General features: G+C 46.9%; 1 protein-coding gene across 1 annotated transcript; it reads left to right on the top strand.

Moving 5' to 3' along the window:
- The first annotated feature begins 282 nt into the window (after positions 1–282).
- LOC308651209 (uncharacterized protein) lies at positions 283–20,606 on the top strand. The gene is made up of 7 exons (XM_081298162.1): positions 283–450; positions 497–2,778; positions 3,514–3,575; positions 10,443–10,563; positions 11,704–11,823; positions 16,643–16,770; positions 18,837–20,606. The coding sequence occupies exons 2-7, from the start codon at positions 2,758–2,760 to the stop codon at positions 18,877–18,879; spliced, it is 495 nt and encodes a 164-aa protein (XP_081154288.1). The 5' UTR covers positions 283–450; positions 497–2,757; the 3' UTR covers positions 18,880–20,606.
- Positions 20,607–21,490: the final 884 nt, after the last annotated feature.

Genomic DNA, 21,490 nt, shown 5'->3' with positions numbered 1-21,490 from the left:
TTTAGCCACTGACTTCCAACACTGCCTGTTCCCTTGCGGCTGCTCCTGGTTCCTTGATTGAAATGAAGGTGCACTTGGAAAAGAGGCATCAAAAGAAGTGGACAAAGAAATGGCCTAAAACCTAAAATTGAACTAGCTGGATTAACATAAGGCATAGGGTTAATTTAAAAATAACCCAAAATCTTTCAAAAAGAAAAATTCTAATATTTATAAGCAGAATGTTTACATGTTCCTGCTCTTGTCTTTAAAACATTCCAATATTTTCATGTAGAAGTTCATGTGTTTTGATATATGTTGAGTCTTCCATGAAATTCTGATAACCAATTAAAGTCAAGAAGGCCTACTCCTGTACAGCTAGGCTACCATAAACATCATTCCAAGGCATGGCGCTAACGTAAGAGGAAGACTGTCCCTATAGAATCTTTACAGCTACCTGGGTAATTTCCTCTAGTGTGCTGGAAATTGGTGTCACTGCCTCTGACCTCGGCACCTCCAGGTATGGCCATTACTCACTGTAGCCTGGAGTCACATACACGCAAGATGAGTTGGCATCTGTGGGTGGTGAGCAAGCCAGAGGCCAGACCGAGTCAGATGGTGAACCATTACCAGTCAGCCCTATGTGGGATAAAACTGGGTGCTCAGGCTTTAGCCCACTATGAGTTTTGGAGCTTTTCGGCCTGTCCTGGGAATTTTCTATTTCTTTTACACCAGCACGCTTAATTCTCTCATCTTTCAACTTTCTCCTTTTGTAGCACTGTTATAACGATACCGAGACCCTCAAATAACTCTCAGACCACACATTGCCATTCCAAATAAGCCTTAAGTGCTGGCCAGCGGCAGACACTCTGGTCTCCAAAGAACGAGTAGAGTGGTGTGCCCACTTTTATTTGGCCTCATATTTAAGCCAAAAAACCATCATAGGGACGTTTGGGGGTTTAGCCAATGTAGGCAAGCAAGTACAGAAGCTGAACTGGGCAGTTAACGAGACAATGCAATGGGTACATTGGTATTTCCCATGGGACTTTCCAGGTTGGCATAGCAGCAAGCAAGCAGAAGGGAAGTAGGTCAAAATGACCCTAGTTGAGTACAAGTTAGAGAATGGTTACTAACGTCTAGACAATCTCTGACAAGTTACATTGCCCAAGAAAAAGGGAAAGCAAAGAGAACAATTTTACATTGTATAAGATTGCTATTTTGTGTTGCCAAGTATGTTATGTTAGGTAACTATTAATGGGCACAGAGGTGGCGCTTTCCCATGGGAGAAGCATTTCTTCTATGTTACGGAGTCTCAGGCTAAAATGGAGTCTGTTTGGTCATTGCCCATATAGCCTGGCCCATAACAGCACCTAGAAGCTGCAGGTATGGCTGCAGGGGTACATCTGTGGGTGGTGACATCTGTGGGTGGTGAGCAAGCCAGAGGCCTTCTCTGTTTCCCTTCCTAAGTTGTTCCACTTAGATCTTTATTGCTCTGCACAAATCCCCCAACTCCACATCTATCCTTAATTTAATGGAGAAAGTGGAGATTGGAAGTAAATTGTGTAACATCACCCTCTATATTTTTAGGAATAGGTACAAGGTACAGAGAGCAGTGGTTTGAGAGGAACTGGAGCCAGATCACGCGGCCTCATTGAGCATGTGGAGGTGTGGACGTGCTACTCAAAGGACACACACAAGTTCTGGAAAGGTGCAGGCGGGAGAGTGGTTTTTCTGGCCTTGAAGATAGATAGATACTGTGGAAGGAAGACATTTAGGTGACCTACTCCAGCTGTCTTCAGTCTAATCTAGGAAGACAAATTCTCCTTGTGTTTATCAGGACATCTGCAAGCCAGTGGCATAAGTGGTAGCCTTCACTAGTTCCCAAATACCTGTCCATGTCCAGCTGTCTCAGAATCATTTGGGGAGATTCATTAATAGAGATTCCCAGCCTTCATCCCCAGGAGGGTTTGGTTCTGTGAAGTGGGATAATTCGTGTTTTTTAAATAAGCCCTCAGATTGATGCTGGGATTATTTTTGCTTGAGGAAACTGGTGGGGAGGAGGTGTGGAGCTGGGCTCTTTAGAACCGAGAAGGATAAGGTAGGAAGGGAATAGCTGGGTGGTGGAACCATCCTGCACACTGCTGCTCATTATGGAACCTGCCAGTGATTCCCCATCACCCGTAGCATGACTCCTATGCCTTTAGAATACCTTAGAAAGCCTCATGATCTGGCCCTGGTTTCCCTCACTAGCCTGTACTACTGTACCCCTGCAGCTATACCTGACTGTGTTCCTGAAGGAGCATGATATATGGCCCAGGACATTAATAGACATCACTTCCTCAGCATAGAATATATTGCATTATTTTTTCTGGCCCAGATTCCCTCCATGTTGCAGACTTCTGGAAATTTCCTTCACCCAGCGCCCAGCTGGTGGGGAAGTGCCCAGTTCTGTGCCATCCTCTGCTTATCCTGTCATAGCACATGTCTCTCGGCATCATAATCATCTGCTTAGTGCCATTTCCTCGATTAAACCCTGAGCTCCTTGCAGGAGTATCTGTGATGAGAGTCTCTGTCTCTATCACAGGCCTTATCACACTGCAGGAGCTCAAGACTGTTGCGGGAAGAAGGCAAGGTGATGTCAAAAGCAGATACACCCAGGCTGTCTTGATTTCTAGAGGCATCGAATAGGAATCAGCAACACAGCGGGAAAAATCAAGGGCTTCTGAAGTTCCACGAGCAGAACACTGGCCAAACAGAGCAAGCAGTGAGAGCCAGGAGGAAATGTCCAGAAACACAAGGCCGGTGAGCTCAGCGACCAGGCAAGAGTGTGGGGAGAAACCAAAGCATGATCAGGTCCTGAGGTCAAATCCTGCTCAGGTAGGGAAGCTTGCTTGCTCTTTTTTATCAGCATCCAACCCAAGGATATGGCCATCCCAGAGCCCATGGTTTCATTAGGTTGATATACACTGGGTAAGAAAGACATGTTAAAATTAGGTGCAGATTATAACAGAGCGAATCCTAATCCTCACCCATTTCCCATAGAGCAACAGGTCCAGAGAAACTCGGTTATAGATAAAGTCAATCCTTCTGTGAATGTTGAACAGAAGTGGAAGAGGCTCACCTGTATACTTCACAGATTTACTGCAAGCATGCCTGAGATTCTCCATGAACTTTGCAGGACCCCTGGGTTTGCATAGTGATTCACGGATGCTTGCAGTATTCACCTGCCTCCTTTTTTAAAAATCGGAGTTATACCTCCTGAAAGCCAGCATAAAAGCATGATGAGTCTTGGTGGGTCAGACATTGTATAGATTTGGGACCAGCATAAAAACCTTAAACAGAAAGAATAAGGTCGCGCATATGAAAGACGATCTGCTTTGTGTTATGGACACAGTGTGGCCCCTTCTTTTTTTCCCTCTCCACCATTTCCTGTAACTGGCCTTTTCTGAATGATGGACTAGGGAGAGGGCCTGTGTCACATAGATTCAGCTGCCTGTCATGAGTAATTAAAACCGTTTGTGTTATTGCTTTCCTTAGTTCCAGCTGACTCTGATGCTTTGGTGTCCATGCCAAAAGACTACCTCCTACAATCATCAGAGGCCAGTGTTTCTGCAGAGGTCACTGCAAGTTAATTAAGCAAATATGTGAAAAATAGTTTTAAATTATCTCAATTAGTGGAGTATGTATGTACATGTATTTACAGTGGGGGTTGGGAAGAGACTTTGAAACAATAACTGACTTGCAGAGCTAGAGATTTGGAGTCAAGGAACTGTGTGTGTAGCATCTTTGCACATTCATTAAGTTGGCATGTTTTTGGTTTATGACAGACACTGTACTGGTTTCTGCAAATAAAGGTAGTGAGAATGTTCAAAAGATCATGGCTCGGTAATGCAAAAGACAGGTACATAAATGATAATAATTCATAATAAAAAGACTAAAAGAATAATCAAAGAGTTAATATAGAGAAAAAAGAAACTCACTCCATCTCTGGGATTTGAGGAAGGCTAGGCAGTTTCATTCTATACATTCAACACAGTTTGTTTGAAGGCCTTCTGTGTGTGAAGCTCTAGGATCTCTCCTCGGAGAGATTGAAATGCAATAAATATAAATAAGTACAGCATTTTAGTGTTAGAAAGGTAACATTTTGGAAAAATGAAAAAAGTAGTCATGAGAGAAGATTGTAATTTCGAATAGCAGTGGTAATGGCTTCATTGTAGAGGAGCCATTTGAACAAAGAAGAAAAGTGGGTAAGGGCTTACAATGTGTGGATACCATGGGGGGAGGCAGCAGCCAGTGCAAATGTCCTATCATGAGTGCCCCTGGCTTGTTTGAGCACCGGCAAGGTGAGTGGTACAGATGCAGCAGAGGAGGCCAGGGAGAGGTGTACTAAGGCATACGAGTTAAGGATTCTCTTAGGGCCAGATCATGGAGGGTCTTTTTTTTTTTTTTTTTTTGCACTTTTTAAAAAAAATATAACTTTTTAAAAATATTTATTTTTTAGTTGTAGTTAGACACAATACCTCTATCTTACTTATTTGTGTGTGGTGCTGAGGATCGAACCCAGGGCCTCGCACATGCTAGGTGAGCACTTGACCACTGAGCCACAACCCAGGCCCTGCACTTTTTTTTAATATTTATTTTTTTAGTTGTAGGTGGCTTTGGTTTGAGGGAAAACTAGAATCTTCAGAAAAGATCCTTATAACTAAGAGTTGGAGCCTCTAGATTTCATTCCTGGTTCCTGAAGGGCTCCTCTTAGGGCCCTCAGAGGAACCTCAAGTTCAAGATGAAAAGGAAACAGCCTCATTCAGAGCTGTCCCCAGAATGTAGTTGCCAGATATATCTCATGACAAGGGTTTCTCTTGGGCTTTGAAGACTCATATGGAAATTCAAGCTCAGAATGAGTCCCTGCTTTCTCCACCCTGAACCTGTGTTGGAAGGCTCCGCAGTTTCATTCTGTCCATCCAGCACAGTTTGTTGGAAGGCCTGCTGGGTGTGAAGCTCTAGGATCTCTCCCAGGAGAGACTGAGATGCAATAAATATAAATAAGCACATCATTTTAGTGTTAGAAAGATAACATTTTGGAAAAATGAAAAAAGGAGTCATGAGAGAAGACCAGGACCTTTCAGATGTAGGAGGAATCTGTTTATTTCCCATGGAAAATCATTTTCTTTTTATTAGCCAGCTCCAGGGTTCGTCTCCTGATGACCTGTAGAGCTACGGCTTCTCTGGGGCAGTTCTGGGGGCATTCCTGTCAAGCACAGAAGCAGAAAGACTGGAAAACTTATTTGGTCACGTTTTGTGCCTGGCTTTTAAAGTCAGAGAAGACAATGGGTCCTGGTAGGTTCAGCAACACCTTTGACTGCATTGCCCTGGTGTCCTGCACCGCCTGGAGACGTCAAATCAAGCCAAACCGAAACAAACGAAGAGTAAAAACAAAAATAGAAGACCTTACCACGCACACTTTGCCCTTTCCTCAGTGTTTGACCGGGAGCAGGTACTTTTCTGTTCCTGTCACCTTCAGAAGAGCCACACAAGACCTTCTTCACCACTCACCTACTGGATGCAGGGTGGGGAAGGGGACAGGCGTCCTTAGTATTTTCAGTCCCATGTCTTTCTTGATGTCACCATGCCCACATCTGCCTTCTCAATGTTCCCTGCTTACCTCTCTCCTGGTTTCTTCTGGTCTCACCCCCTCCCCACCAGCGACCTCCTCTAGGGGGTGTTGAGGTTCCTGTCCACAACCATCTCTTAAGGATGCAGGGAGATTTCCAGGGCCCCTGTACCTACCGCCTAAATCCAGGCATTGTTCCATCCACGTCCCCAGTTAGTCGAGCTCTTCCCAGCAGCATCTGACTTTACTGAGCTGTGAGACCACTCCCAGCTCCCCACTCACAAGCCCAAATCCTTGTATCCTAGTAGACCCTCGGGTCCTGGGTTCCACCACTGCCCACCAGAGGCTCCTCGGCTGGCTCCCTCTTCCTTTCCAACGCCCTTATCTGCACCTCCTTTTCCTCTTTACTTTGTATCCAGGCTACCCTGCTCCTGTTCTGTAGCCTCCAGCCCTCCTTGTGCCAAGTGGACCATGCGTTGAGTGGTCCCGTCACTCACACCGGCTCATTAGGAGTGGAGAGGGCCCTAACCCACTGGGCCCCTTGATGTCATTCTAAGTGTGCTCCTTGTCGACAGTAGGCAAAACGAAACATGTGCTGTCCAAGTGGTGTGCTTCCCATTGGTTCAAAGAAAAGGAGTGGGATCTTTAGTAGGACCTTCCCACCAACTGGCTCCTTCTTCAAAGGAGCTTCCGGATCGTTACTGTTTCTTAATCAAATAACATAAAATTCCTGCTTCTGGATCTTGATTTTAGGTCTTCAGACCCCATGAGTGACATTAAGTGAGAAACATCAATTTCTCACCTGAAAAATATGGAAATGTTAAGGCAGCTCACTGGGAATTATGCTGCAAGTGAATGAGATAGAGTCAAGGTGTGAGTCGCGGTGACCTGCTCTCCAGACAGAACTCAGCAAGTGAGAGCAATAATTTTTATCTAGGTAGGTGCTTCTGGCAAAAGAGGAAGCACTCAGAGGTGACCTGCTTGGTATTAAAATTCTTTCCTTAAGGTTTTTAGGCCGCAATACACAAAGATTCTGAGCACCTCAGAGTAATGGACCTATGGGTGCTCACAGAGCTGGTGAAGAAAAGCAGAACAGAAAACACACACACACACACACACACACACACACACACACACACACACACACACACCTCAGACCTTAGGACCCTCAACAGCAAACCCAGTTTCACTTGGAGCATCTGGTGAATGTTTGAAAGAGGGAAATGTCCTTCAAGTAAGTCCTCCAGTTCTTTGGAATTCAAGAGAATGGAAGAAAAATGTCTTACAAACAAGAAGACCTTGGAAAAGTAGAGAAATGCTCGCTGGTTACTCTCTGTCAGCATCTGCAGCACCCCTCGCGGAGGCATCGGTCTGCACCCCGACTCTGAGCTGGGTGTCTTCCTCTGCACCAGGACCCCAGGAACAAGTCTGCGTGCCCTTTAATCCATAACCAGTGCAGATCGAGTTTCCTCTTTGAAACAACTTTTCTTTCTCTGGCCAACCAAATGAATTGAAATTGATGTAGTTAATTGTTTTCTAAATTGCAATTTTTCTCCCACAGATGTTTTTTATCAGTCTTGAGCCCAATGGGCTCTGTCAGTCACATGGGGAGATGAAGTCATGTGGTAATAAAAGAGAAGGGGTGAAGGGAGGGGGAAATGCCATACTGTGTATCGTCTAATTGAAAAATGTGCCACATAAATGCTGAACTTGAAATCTCTGCCTCCCCAAGGGCTCTTCCCAACAAACAATGCACACATCTTCTGGACTGGAAAGATGAGACTTCTCCCCGTTCTACATTATTAATTCAGGCCAAGGCAAGAGTTTCCTTCCTTTGCTTTCGTGGGTGAAGCCACTCTACTGGGATTGGGCTGCAAGGTAACAGGATTCGGAGCTGAAAGCCAAACCCTGCAAGGTGATGGCATCTGGGTTCGGGTGACGTGATGGAGGTAGCATTTGGCCCAACTGACTTTATGGAGGGAAGATGAGAACCAGCCACAATGTCCACGGTTGTGCCTGAGAAATGGCCGCTGATGTAACCTAGTCTGCAGGGGGGGGCGGCCTCTGGGCAGGCAGCCCCTTGGGAAGTCAGAAACGAGGAGGCTTCGTGCCCCCTAGAGAGCAGGAAACCGCGTGGCGGAGACCAGGCTGCAGGAGGGAACTGGGGCCTAGAGCATCCTCGGAGAGCTCTTCCCAGTTCTCTGCGACTTGCCGTTTGCCTGCGTCAGACTGCACAAAATGAATCCATCTTTTTAGACTCTCTGCACTAAGTGACATTTGACCAGTGGGATGGTCACCCTGAGGCTTGTTTTAGCCCTCCTTGTGAAGACTTCCCTCTTGCATCGGGGGCTAAAAAAGGCTCTTTCCTTCGTCCTGTCATCACTGAAGAGGAGGACACCTGGCCATTAGAGAAGAAATCCAAGGAATCACGTTTTTTTTTTTTTTTTTTAACTCATTTAATTGAGCTGAACCTCATATTTGACTAAACAAATCCCAGGGACTTCTCCAGGTTCTTTGATTGCACCGGAATCTTAATGAATCAATCACTTCTTTGAAATACGAGGATGACTGCCCAAGGATTGCAATCCTTTAACTAAATAGTAATTTACTCTGAAGTGATATTTGGAGTAACTAGATTCAAACTCTAGGAGACAGCGTCAGCTGGGTACCGAAGCCCCGGGGGGGGGGGGGGGGGCATCGCGGGGCACTGAGGAGCGGACAGTCAGCCTTGCCGTGCTCTCAAGTGTGTCAGCCTCTCTGCCTCTCACGTTCTTCTTGGATCACAGTGACCACCCCACTCCCTCATGGTCACCTCTGTCCTCTCACGTTGTCCCTCCTCCTCCTTCTTTGTCTCTTTCTTCTGCACCCTTGACCCCTCTTCCCCTGAGGTGTTTCTCTTCCTTTTCTTCCTTTTACTGTTTTATTATTCTTCTCCCCCTGCTTCTTTTCTTCCTATATATTTTTTTGAGATTTTATTTGTGCCAAGGTTTCATCTTGGTAATAGACCTAGATATTATTTTGAGATGAGGAAGTGAAGTGTCAGAGAAAATAAATGGTTGGGTGGCTCACACGGACAGCAAGCATGACTCTGGGTCTCTGTGGCCCTGAATCGGTGCTTTTAGCCAAAGCCTCTCTGGGAAGGGATAAGGAATGTGGGTGGGGGCATGAAAAACGCAATAAATATAATTAAACTATAAATTTGTAATTTGAGAGAATAAAACAGAACTTTGTATTTGTGGAAATTTGGGATTAATGGAGGCAAGATAATTATGACATTTATATGATAAAGTTTTTAATAGAAAAATCATGTGAATTTTTTTAATGGAAAAGTCTACAAGAAGAAGTAAGAGGAGTGTGAAAATACTTTGAAATATAGAAAAGTTTTTATAATTAATTATTTTTGGGGCATATGTGTTAGATATTCCAGGGGGTGGTCCAGGATTAATGAATGTGCTGTTATAAAGCACTCTGTTTTTCTTTCAAAATGCATGTTTGTATTAGCTAGGATTAACTATTAAGGACCAGAAGATCAAATGACATTAGCTTATGTTTTACAAGAGAGATGATCCCAGGGCAATCACAGTGACTCAATGATGTCATCAATTTTCCCATTCTTTCTTTCTACGCCACCATTTTCAGCATATTGGCTTGGGTTCTTTAGAGAGGTAAATTATTATGATAGCATGGCTGCCACAGCTCCTGGCAACACATTGTCATCTAACTAAATTTAGAGACAGGAGGAAATGCCCCCGCCCCCCGCAAGTTTGCATGTGTATGTATGTTTAAAGAAAGAAAATCATTTCTAGAAGTTCTTCCTGCCTTGCTCCCTAACCATTAGCCAGGTCTGAGTCACACACTTACCTCTGATCACTGGCAAACAGAATGACATGGCAAGTGAGGCCAGAGAAGAGGCTGAACTTCTTAAAAGTCTGCAATCTCTGTTACCTAACTACATTAAATACTTGGGGTTTAATTAGCAAGTCCGAGGGGGAAGCACATGTTGGGCCACAGCAACGGTGTCTGCTGTGCCACCTCACTTATTCCACAGGGCAAGGCATGGTCCTGGGGTCCCTCAGTGACAGCAGACCTGAATGGGACACCTGGCCTCCAGGAAACAGGTGGTGAGGAGGCCAGGGTCCCACAGAAGACTGCAGTTGGTTTCTCTCTCCCCTTGGCCTGCAGATATTCTGTTAGTATTCTAATCTAAATATCAGGGCACTTCGGACAGGAAATTAGAGGAGGCTGATACAAATGAAAGACTGAGACAGGCCCTTTATTTTTTTTCTGGGAGAAGAGGTGGACAAGTGAGGGATAGGTATGCAAGTGGGTAAACACGTGTCACTGGAGACAGATGGCGCCTCCTGTGCGTGTGGCCCTGCAGCACATGAAGAAACAGTTACCAGCCCAGCAGACGCACCAAGAGGACCTCTGGGAGGCCAAGGGGCTCAGGAGGAGCATCCTGACGCTCTTCATGCACCCCATACAGTGTGCTGGTGGCCTTAGGGCAGCCTCATGTCCAGACCCCATGGATGATGTCCACACCTGGTGCTCACTGCCTGTCCGCCACTGCTCTGGCCTCCCACCTGCAGCAAGCCGTTCAGCTGCCGTGCGTGCACAACACCGTGGGATCTCTCATCTTCGAGTCTCTCTCATGGAGCTGTGGCTCAGGCTGAGAACTTTCCCAAGGTGACACTTGCAGCTAGTCAAAGGCAGGTCTGGGATTTCTTTCTTTTGTTGGTTTCTTCCATTCTTCTAATATGTTATCTGTGCACATATATTTCATATACAATGATTTGATGCACCTTTCAAATAATCCCATCAGGAAGTCTAATAACATCTCTTTACTTAAAAACAGATTCAGGAATACGTGGCTATGTGTGCTCCTCGATCTTAAATATAAGAACTCCTTGGAAATCATGGCTGACTTCCTAAGGAGTGGTCTCGGCCATAATCATATCATGTGGAATCACCATAAAGTGAGTGAGTGAAGAAGTAGGTTAAAATAAATACGAGGGGTCTGAGCATTTGTCCACATCTCTCACTTATTTTAGAGAAACAATTTGAATAGAAAATTAGTGTCCACATCCCGTAACTCCTTAGTCACACCACAAGAGCTGTTTAACGCCTGAGGTGATTCCTGAGCACTAGGTGACCCATGGGGTTCACCCACTGGCTGCTGTCTCCTCCACTTTTCCCCTCGTGGGTCCTTTTAGGCTCACTGTCTGCAGGGCTGTGCGACTGCATCGTCTGTTGGTGTAGAATGGTGTGGCTTCCTGGGAGCAGGAGGTGGGTTCCTTGTCAATCTCCAAGTGTGGTCACAGCTTCTTGGCCATTTTCCTATAACCCACCCAGGGGAAATGAGCTCAGATGTCCCCATCTTCGGGTTCTGCCCACCCACCAAGTTCCTGTTTCCCCACCTGTGAGGAGAGTGGTTGACGGGCTGTCCTCCTCGGAGCTCGCTTGCCCTTCTCTCTCTCCATCTCTGTTCACGAGGACCCTGAGGGCACCATTACGCTGCTCTAGCAGAGTGCGCTGTTCTCCCTGACAGGGACACAGTTCTTTCGGAGTCCCAGATAGCTATGGTGGGATGGAACACGGGAGGGGGGCCTTTGTTTTAGTGGTGTTGGCTGTCTATCAAGGGACGAGCCCTCAGTGCCAACCTCTGCCCTGAGATAATGGGCATGGCACTGCCCCCTCCATCCCCGTCTTGGGGCCATGCCAGTCTCCAAGGCTGGGCTCACAATGCAGTAGTTCCTTCTGCACAAAGGTCTGGCTGGACAGAACGCACTTCAGGAAGCCTGGTTGTTTCTGAGGTTTGTGGTGAACTCTCCCCCTTGTTAAGAAGTCCAAGTATCCACAACGACGGAAGAAGTCAGACAGAAGGTAGTTTGGTATTTGCATTCACCTGAAGGTCCAGTGGAAGCATGGGGGAATCTCTGAGATGCCTGCAGCAGGTCCTAGTGCCACCTGCACAGAGGAGATGGTGACCATGTCTGTCAGAGATCTGTAGAATTTAAGGCTTGGGGTAGGGAATGCTGGCGATTGAACGCAGGGCCTCAGCCCCAATTTAAGGCAGTTTCAGATAGTGCATCTCATTCAGATCTTTCCCCTTACAGATGAGAACACTGCGGTCAAGAGAGAAAATCATTCACACGGTGAACACAGAGAACGCTGGCACTGTCACATGCCATCTGGCCGAGGCTCGGTGCACTTTCTCCCACCTACTGGGCTTGGAGGTGAGATAGGTAATGATCACTGGGCGAGCAGTACATCGGAGCTGCAGAAGCTTCGGCTTGTTCAGAGCAGGGAGCAAGCCGGTTTGACTCAGCACGTTACGTGAAACTGAGGCTTCTTGGATGTTAAAATGCAGGAGGCATTGACTCAAGTCCTTGTTGGAGGTAATCTTCTCACCCACAGGAGAGTAAGGAATTTCTCCCCCTTTCCTCCGGGAGCTCACTGCTGTCGCTCAGAGGAGTGACTTTTGTTCTTTTTATCCTCCCCCCCACCTCATTGTGGGTTAGCGTCCACGCATCAGGGATAACAGTTGACCTTTGGTGTTTGGGGACCAGCTCATTTCACTTAGCAGGATGGGAGTGGCTTTTGGAGATGGGACTGTCCCAACAGTGAGCCACGTCCTCAGCTTTACTCTCTGGCTTCCCTTTTCACTCCCCTTTCTCATTACAGTTTTGTGGGATTTTACTTAAATTAAAAACTGTCCCATGAAGGCAATATGAGTTCTTGGTTTAAAAAGTTCAAAAAAAAAAAAAATAAAAAAAAAGAAAAAAGAAAACCCTAAAAAACATGGTGGGAAGATCTCCACTTGAATTTTGACCCAGGTGTCTAGTCCTCTTCTTTAAAGGAAACCCCTTAGACAGCCTCTGCATTCTTTTGAGTCTTTTTGAGTATAAACTTCTGTGTAGATGCTTCTTTTCCTACACATGGCAGCATAATATTCTACCAGACGGATCTTAATGTTTCTTAAAGGTCATTTCCTATTAGTATACAGAGATTCACTTCATTCTATTTAACCAGCTTTACTTCTTCCAAGGTTGATGAAATAGGTTGTGCTTCATCCTGACTTCCTGTCAGGTGGCCAAATCCAGAAGGAGTGTTTCTCCAGAAGTTCACAGGAATCAGCCTGGGAAGGCCTGCTGTTTCTGGGCCCAAGCACCAGGGAGCCCTCTCCTTCTGGGAGCTTCCGTGAGCACCCTACAGTGAAACCCTTAGTCCAACTCAGGTTCAGAGATGACCTCTGGGCCGGCTGAGAGCCTGGGGGACATGGTGCTGGGGAGAGGGCTGGCCTTGCGACCTGCGGGTGGAGGGAGGAGCGTTGAGCTGCTGCCTTGCTGTTTCTCTGAGCGGACGCTGGGTTTTCCTGGCAGCAGAGCTTCGGGCCACTCAGCAGAACCTCCATGGTGCTGCAGCTTCGGGAAGAGCCAGGAGGCCGTGATTCCCGCCAAGGAACACACTGCTGCAGACTCAAGACGGCGGCTTGGCGGGACCACGGGCAGGACAAGAACGGGGCTCCTCCTGCCCCTTTCTGACTTGAACCCATTTTCCCACTAAAAGTGAGTGGAGGACGGAGCCACCAGGCATCTAGTTTATTCTCTGGCACAGGGCGACTGCCTAGGTGGAAGGTCCCGTCCCATTTTGGTACAGTAAGAAAGACCAGTGCCCGGCCCATCTGGGAAGGGAGGAGAAGGAAGCCAGGGTCGAAATCAGCATCTCGCAGCAGTCTTGGTCGTTGTGCTTAGATAAATAATCTCCAGGCGACCCCATCCCCTGTTCATTGTGAAAACAGTGCCAGCGAAAGACAGGATTAAATTGTTTCTCTTTTATGGCAGCTGAAGTGTGAAAACCCTTCTATTCCGACCTTGTGGTCAGAATATCCTGACACCTCATAAATTATCTGGAGGGCTTGGCTGGGACTGTGGGAAGGCTGAGGTCCACGCAGTGGCTGCTGGTGGCCAGGCCTCCTCCCGTCCCTGAGGGGCAGCATGGGGTGGGGGGCGGTTTCCTCACAGTCAGTCTTTCTGAATCAGCATAAGCACCGTCCCTCTCCTGTCACGACCACAGGGCCCACTCCCGTGAAGGGCTTGTCAGGGAGCAGGGAACGTACAGCCAGAGTTCCACCTCGGGCACCTCCCAAGGAGGTTTTGTTGGAGTGGAAAAGAGAGGAAGGAAGGAAGGAAAGGAGGGAGAGACACACAGCACAAGATGAAGAGCCATGGAGAAGAGTGGCCCAGGGGGAGGAGGAGCAAAGTCAGGAAGGGCACATGGGCAGCAGGGGAAATGGCCTCTGGACTTGGGCACCCCGTCCCCACTCCCACACGTACATGTCTCCCACAAGAAGGCAAGGGGCCTGCTCAGCAGAGCAGAGCGCTCGCGTTTCTCGGCCTCCTGGAGAGCTTCCTACAGCCCCTACATCCATCTGTGCCTCACACACAGTAGGTGCTCTATAAATGTTTGCCCAGTGGTAAGAGCCTTAGATGGGTCCCCAGAGAGGGAAACTTATTTTGGGGTGGTCCAAGTGCGTAAAGTGAAGTCGTCTGGAGCAGCAGTGTTCCTGGACCCTGAGGTTGAAAGAATCCGGGTCTGTGTGGGCGTGTCTGGGAGTGTGTGTGGGAACGTGGGTGGGTGGTCTGAACGGGTGGGAAACAAGTGACGGGGGCCCTTGGAAAGGTAAAGGGCTCCATAACTACTGTAAAAATAAAACTGGGAACTGCATGCCCAGACCTCCGGCCACGCGTGACCAAAGCTGACCTTGGCGGGGATGAATAATATTGTGGAGATGGATTCAAGAATTATTAGTCAATGCTTTTGGTCCCAATAGGCTTTTATTTCTGTTTCTTTTTTTCTTTTCTCTCTTTTTCTTTCTTTCTTTTCTTTAAGAATTTCTGGGTGGGTTTTTGGCAAGGAAAATGACTGCTGCAGCCTGTGGAATTCCAGAGTCCTTCCAAGCTCTTTCTAGGCTCTTCTGCACTAAAGCTTTTCACTTCTGGACCCCCCCCCCCCCTTAAGTGAGATGTGTCTTCTGGTTCCCTCTTTGGACAAAGGATTTGATTCCTTACTTTCCTCTAGTCTTAATCCCTCCCCTTCATGGAAGTTATGCCTTGAGCCTCCTGACAGACGGCCCTCCTGGTTCCTTTGGCCTGGAAAAGCCACAACAGAAGGTCCAAGAGAGCCCACAGCTGAGGACCTGCTCATATCAGGCCTCAGAACAGGTCACAGTGTGTTCTGTAGCTGTCCCAGTGCACAGAAACGTACTCACAGAATGCCCACTGTGTGATGGTGTTTATGGGCTACAGAGGGAGAGCCTACACTGTCCACCACTGGTGGGTGACAAGTTCAAGTTGCTGTACACTTTCATCATACATATTTTTGCTATCACACTGTAGTAAACTTCCTCATACTGAATTATTATTATTTTTTTAATTAGAGATGTAGCCATGCACAAGAGTTGTTAATCCATTCTTAAACCTAGTAGTCATTTTGGTTACTGGATGGTAAGTGTATTTTAGAAACAAAGTTTCTTGGATACTGGAGATTGCATGTTACAAGTTTAGACATTAAGAAGTGTCATGGAACCAACATTCTCTCTGAAAGCACATTGATAACCACCTGGAATCCCTATTTCCTTTACACATCTTTTTGAGGTTTACCTAACCATTCTTCAACTAATCAGCTTGATTCTTGGTTCCATAGACCATCTCCCGCTTGTAATTGCTGTGCACATCTGTATGTATTTACGTTGATTTTATGTATTTATTTCCTTCCCATTAGGCCTTAATCTCCTCGAGGACAGGAATCAGTGTAATCTTTGTTCTGCATCCCCGAGTGCCTGGGATTGTCCTGTGATACCTGTGCGTAGCCAGTAGATGAAGGGATCGTCCACTCTCTGAGGGGCACTTCAATGCTGGGTTGACGTGTTTTACTAATCCTGCTTCCATCTCTTTATCAGCCAGTGCATGTCAAGAAATGCTGATGTCAGCCACGGGATGGTACAATTAGGAATGAAATATACTTCTGAAAATGTCTAATACACTTCAAAGTCAAGAGTACACTACTTATGGATTTTCCATGGCTTTGTAGGTAGTGAGATGGCATTTAAATTGAGGGTCTAAATTTCTGATTATGAGCAATTATCCATCTTATAATCAAATATAAATTTTCTAGCTAGTTCTTAAATATTTTAAAGTATGTTTCTCTTGCCAGATGCTTTTTAATTCTCCCTAGAGCATTCTGTTGGGCCCCTCACCATCATCTCCTGGATTTTGAATCTGCTCCCATAGTCCAGGGAGTTTCCCATGGACCCCCTTTTGGAACAAGGTTCTCTGTCCTCTGGTATTGTCCACCAGTACTGCTGACTCTCAGGTCCAGTGCTTAGATCTTGCACAATCATAGCTTTAGCTCATTCTTCAGTCTTCTCCTCCAGGCCTCTTGCTGGGCTGCAGTCTGATTATACATAGCTGCTTTTCTCCCATGGTAACCTTGGACTACACACTTGGGAAATGCATTTGGGAGCTCTCCTCCTCTTCCCTCTGCCTGTGGCTTATTGCAGCATGCCCACCTTGCATATGCTGGCCTCTGCCTGCTCTTCTCCCCTTATGCATCCTTAGCAACCCACCCACCTGAGCTTGGCACTCTCAAGAGCCTCTCTCTATTTAGTGGTCTTCGTGGTCTACCAAATGACTTCAGAAAGAATTGCCAATTAACTAGAAATGCTATATTTTGGAAATATACCTTCCTCTTTTTTTTTCCTCTTGGAATATAAGTTCTTCATCCTGATGCTCCAGATGTATCCATCAATCCATCCATTAGTTTGAGGGAAGATTATATATTTTTGCATAAGGAAATCAACATGGAAAGAATAGCTGCTGACATATAAGATAGATTTTGAACAAAGGAGTAGGTTTGAGAGCCAGCCAGACATTGTTGAAAAAGGTGTCCTCTAATACCTTCTTTGTTCCCTTTAGCAAATGACCAATTTAGCATGAAGGGTGCTGGGAGAACCCCTCTGGCGTGGAGAAGATGACCTCATGCTGTGTTCTCCAGGTCGGCTCCATGGCAGCTGAAGAGGAGGATGGAGGGGCCCTGCAAGAAAAGCTGACTCCTTCTAGCTGCAGAGGTTGTGCGATAGAGAAGAGGGAGAGAGAGAGCAGCACAGATATCCCCCTTCCCAGGTACTTACTGCGAGGGGCAGTAAACTCCAAGACACAGCTTGGGACTGGGCAGGAGGCTCACAGGCCTTCGGAGCCAAGCTGGGTCAGGGTTGTGCGTACCAGATCACACAACAAGCTCGGGCAGAGGTAGCTGTGAGGCCTGTCATCCCTGAGCCAAGCTTGGATCCTATGTAGATGGGTTCTGGAAAGAGCTGAGAGCACAGTTAGGAAACTTGGCAAAAGAGTGTCACCGTGCTGGGGTCAGATGGCTCCGCAGCACAAGTGCACATCAGACCTCCAGCCAGGCCTGATGGCAGTCACAGCCAGGCCTCAGGGGGGTCTCCAACCCCAACAGCAGCCGAGGTGAGGCAGTCAGCCAAGGGTCACTCCCAAGCCCTGCACAGCCCCAGCCCCAGCCAAGAACATGGAAATGGCTCTGACCACAGACCTCAGCTGTTGGTGCCAGCAGGGCAAGCAGCACCTGTGTGGGCAGGGAGGGGGCCCTCAGGACAGGGAAGGGGACTTGCTCCTAGAATGTGTATGACCCTTGAGGTGCCATACATCCTACCTACTCCTCCTCATTCACACATCACTGTCACTGAGCAGGGGAGGTGGGGCTTTCAGATACTGGGAATTTTAAACAAAATGATATAAAACATTTATTTTGGGAGGAGGTATTGGGGATTTAAACCAGAGACAAAAATTTACATGGAGCTACATCCCCAGCCCTTTTCATTTTTTTATTCTGAGACAGGATCTCACTGGGTTGCTTAGGGCCTCGCTAAGTTGCTGAGGCTGGTCTTGAATTTGTGATTTTCCTGTCTCAGCCTCCTGAGTTGGTGGGATTATAGGTGTGCCCCACCACACCTGGATTAAATATTTCTTGAGTAGACTGTTAACATTATTGAATCGAGATAGATTTTTAAGTTCAACTAGGTTTGCATTAGTCTTTCTCATCTACCTTTTGAGGGACCAGATCGTTTCCTGATGAAATACTGAACCTCATTGTGTGAGATAAATTTTATGACTCTTGACACTTGGAGACTGGCAGTAGTTGAATAATTTGCCTTTCCTGGGATATGAACATAATAACAGCTTATTCTAAGCATTTTAGAATTGTAAATCAAAGCACTTCATTTTCAAGTCTGAGACACAGGTTGGTAAATGATGGCCTGTGGGCCAAATCTTGGCCCAGTGTCTGTTCTTATAAATAAAGTTTTATTGGAACATGACCACGATCGTTTGTTCACATGTTGCCTGTGGCTGCCTCAGTGTGGTGATAGCAGAGTGGAGTGGCTGCATTCAAGCCCATGGAGCTGCAAGGCCCAGAGTGTCTGTCACAGGGCTCTTTGTAGGAAATGATTGCCAACGCCAGGTGTTGAACATGGGGCTTTACTGAGCATCTTGCTCACTGTCCTCTTTAGACAGGTGAGGCCGCTGAGGTTCTAAAAAGCCAGGTGACACATCTGAGACCCCACAGAAAGTAAGAGGAGGGGTTGAGACCGCAAACCGTGGGACCATAAAACTGGTAAAAGGCAAGTGGGTGAACCTTTACAGAGCAGAGTACTTTTGAACATCCTCCTCTCACACAACACCCTCCAGCCTGCATGGGTATTAGGAATTAAATGTACTAATAAACCCAAGAGGAAAACTAAAGTAATGAATGAAAATTCCCTTCAACCTGTGGAATCATCTGGGTTTTGTAACAATGGAAAAGACCCAGTTCAAATAGTGGCTCTGTGCTCAAATACACGTAAGACCTGCATTTGGGGACATTGTATGTTTTTACACTAGGTAACTAAGCCCCCAAAGAGGATCCGGTGTACCGCTTTGCTTAGTTTGGGGATTTAGAAAATAACCTAAAAATTGATAGCTTAAATCTTAAATGAAATTCTGCCTCAGGGGACATCTGTCACCCTGATCTTCTTTAAGAGGTTGTCAGAGAAACCAGGGCTGCAGGGCTCCATGCCACTTTCCAGTCTCCTGGAGAAACACTGGAGCAGAACAGAACGGTAGCCACGTTCCACCTGTGCCTCTCGTTGCTCAGAAGACTCTTCATTGGCTCTTTCATTTGATTTCCCAACCAGCTTCCACTTCTGGGAGGAGGAGCTGGCCCTGCATCTCCACTGAGACCGGGAGGAACTTGCAACCCTCACCTTACCTCACCCTCGGAGATGCCTGACACGTCAGCCCACACCCTTTGAAACATTGCTGCCTCCTCCCTTGGCTTCTCCAGGGCCCTGCTCATGCAACTCCCCCTGCTTGTCCTCAGCTCATCTTTCCTCTGTCCCCCACCCTTGAATGTCACCATCCCGCAGGGTTCCCATCTCTACTGTCTCTCCTTCTTCTGTACATCCACTTGGGAAATCTCACTGGTAGTTGTGACTTCAACTACTAACTGACTGAGATTAGTCCACAACTCTCTTCTGAACCATAGACTTTATTTCCCTTTACCTATAGAACGCTCCTATTCAATGTGCCTCATATCTCAAGCTCAGAACGTCCTGAGCTGAAATGCAGTGCTTCCCCTAACCCTGAAACCGCCTGCTAGGCTGCTAGGCTTCCGTTGGCGGCTCCCTGGATCTTTGAGGAGTGAAAGTCCCGACTTGCACAGAGCCTTCTGTGAGCTGGTCACAGCAGCCTCCTCTTGGACTTCCCCACCTCTGCGATTTCTTGCCTCCTCCTTCCTATTTTTCTGTTCCTTTGTCCTACTCATCGTCACTCCCCCTTAGATCAATGAGAATGTGATTGGCTTCCAGGATTCAGGTCAAGCAGCTGCCTTCTCCATGATAAGACAGGGGCAGCAGGAAAAGAAGGACAGGATGCTTCTTCCCCTCCGCTGCACACGCGTGCCCCCCCAAAGTCACCATCTTGAAGGAGCAACTTTGGCAGTGACCTCTTCCCTTGGATAGGGCTCTAGCTGACAGCAGTTGGTTGTGGAATTTTCCAGTCCTCCCACCCATCTGGGATTATCTTACTAGCCTGACTTTAGTAACTGTGGGCCAAGTGAGTGGTACTTCTTGGAGTAATTTATCAGAGTGCTGTTAGGGAAAGTCTTCCAGAGAAAACAACGCAATCGTCAGAAGCTGAGTGAGGTCTTATTGGGAGCAGAACACAGCACACGGCAGAGCATTTCCTACGTTTAGAGGAGGCGGCACAGTGGGGTTGGAGGGCGTAGTCTGTCAATTCCTGAACTTGAATTCTGGCACAGCTACCTTTTAGGTTTGTAACTGTGGGCAAATTTCTGAACCTGTCAGCGCCTCAGTTTCCTTGTCTTTGCAATGGAGACGGTAATAGTGGTATCTTGCAGATGAGATCACGGTGAGGGGTATATTCGTGTGTGTGCATATAAACATGTGCGTGATGCACACACAAACACACATCTTTAGAACAGTGCCCAGCCTTGAGGGAGTGTTACCTGTTACTATTTTCAGCTTGTTCGATGACTAAAGGAAAAAAACCAAGGTTCAGTACCACAAGAAAGATCATTTCCAACTAGAGTTGAATAGTTTCCCCTCTTTTACACCAATAAAACCAACCACCAAACTCTCAACTCTCCAATTAAATTGTGCACTGAATAACAAGCTCCTGCATCTTGTGTTTGTTTAGGTTAGCCCTTTACACTAGGAAAATCGCTTTCACTTACTGTTATATTAGGTAGCAGTAAAAACAAGAAAAGAACGAACGGGCTTTTTGAACACGAGATTCTTTACTTTGTGTGCAAATACTTTGATGGACTTCTTCTTAAATAGCTAGGTCAAGCAATTATAGAGACTTCAAACACCAGGGAGCCCTGTTAACAGGAGCCACTGTGCTCCTCTGAGTTTGTGATCTCTCTGGCCTTTGCTTCTCACAACAGTGAAGTCCCAGGAGGGAGGAGGACTGGGCATTACTGCCCTCAGTTTATGTATAAGAAAACAATAAAAAGGTAACACACTCGTTCTGTGTCTGCTGACTCCCTGTCCTATCACATTCCAGTGGGTGGTTTCTAACTTTATTTTACTTAACTTTTTTCTTAATGTCAGGCTGTGCTGAACCCATTCAGACCCTGGTGATTTTGCCTAGGGGCCACAAAAGCCCTTCTGGTGACGTTTTCCAAATCCAGTGACTTCTTTAGGATAATTCTGATTCTTGGTTTTTCCTGCTGCTGCTCAAGAAGCCTAGTGATGCAAAAGCAGCTAAGGTGATTCTGGTAACGGCAAGCAGAAAACAGCTCAGCAGGGGAAACGGGCCTGTTCTGCACTCCCTCTTCCTCCTTGGTGTCGGTTTGGTGCATGGGGCTGACCTCCTCCTCCTCCTCCCTGGCTCCAGCACCGCCCGCCACTCCGCTTCATGCCAACAGGATGTCCAGCCTGGGTTGTTCTCATGTCTTTGAAACCGATCTCCCTACAACCAACCACTCCTATATACTTCTAACCTCTACTCCAATTGGGTGCCAGAGGATTCCTTACAAACTGCAAATCCAGTCACATCTCTGCTCTTTACCTAAACCCCCTCAGTGGATCCCCACTGGTCTTGGGGTCAACTAAGATTGCTTCACCAGTGCTGCATCATCGGACTGCCCCTGTGTATGGTTGAGGTTGCGAGCTGTTCAGTTAGGCCTATTCCTCTTGCTCTTGTGACACAGATGTCTACACTTCCAGACTCCCTTACTATTAGGGGTGACCATGTGACTCGAGTGTGACACTGTGCCATGTTGAGGCCTCCAGGGAGTGTGACGAACGATCCTACCAGCTGCGTG

This window comes from Spermophilus citellus (genome assembly GCF_964194105.1).
Source record: "Spermophilus citellus genome assembly, chromosome: 6".
NCBI classification, from domain to species: Eukaryota; Metazoa; Chordata; class Mammalia; order Rodentia; family Sciuridae; genus Spermophilus; species Spermophilus citellus.
The sequence above is the reverse complement of the archived record's forward strand: the minus strand, read 5'-3'. Positions and strand labels throughout refer to the sequence as shown.

Bases quoted from the DNA above. Each gene is read 5' to 3' on its own strand.
- LOC308651209 (XM_081298162.1), top strand. From the start codon at position 2,758: ATGTCCAGAAACACAAGGCCG. The intron at 2,779-3,513 runs GTGAGCTCAGCG...TGCTTTCCTTAG, and splicing joins TGTCCAGAAACACAAGGCCG to TTCCAGCTGACTCTGATGCT. The intron at 3,576-10,442 runs GCCAGTGTTTCT...ACTTAAAAACAG, and splicing joins ACCTCCTACAATCATCAGAG to ATTCAGGAATACGTGGCTAT.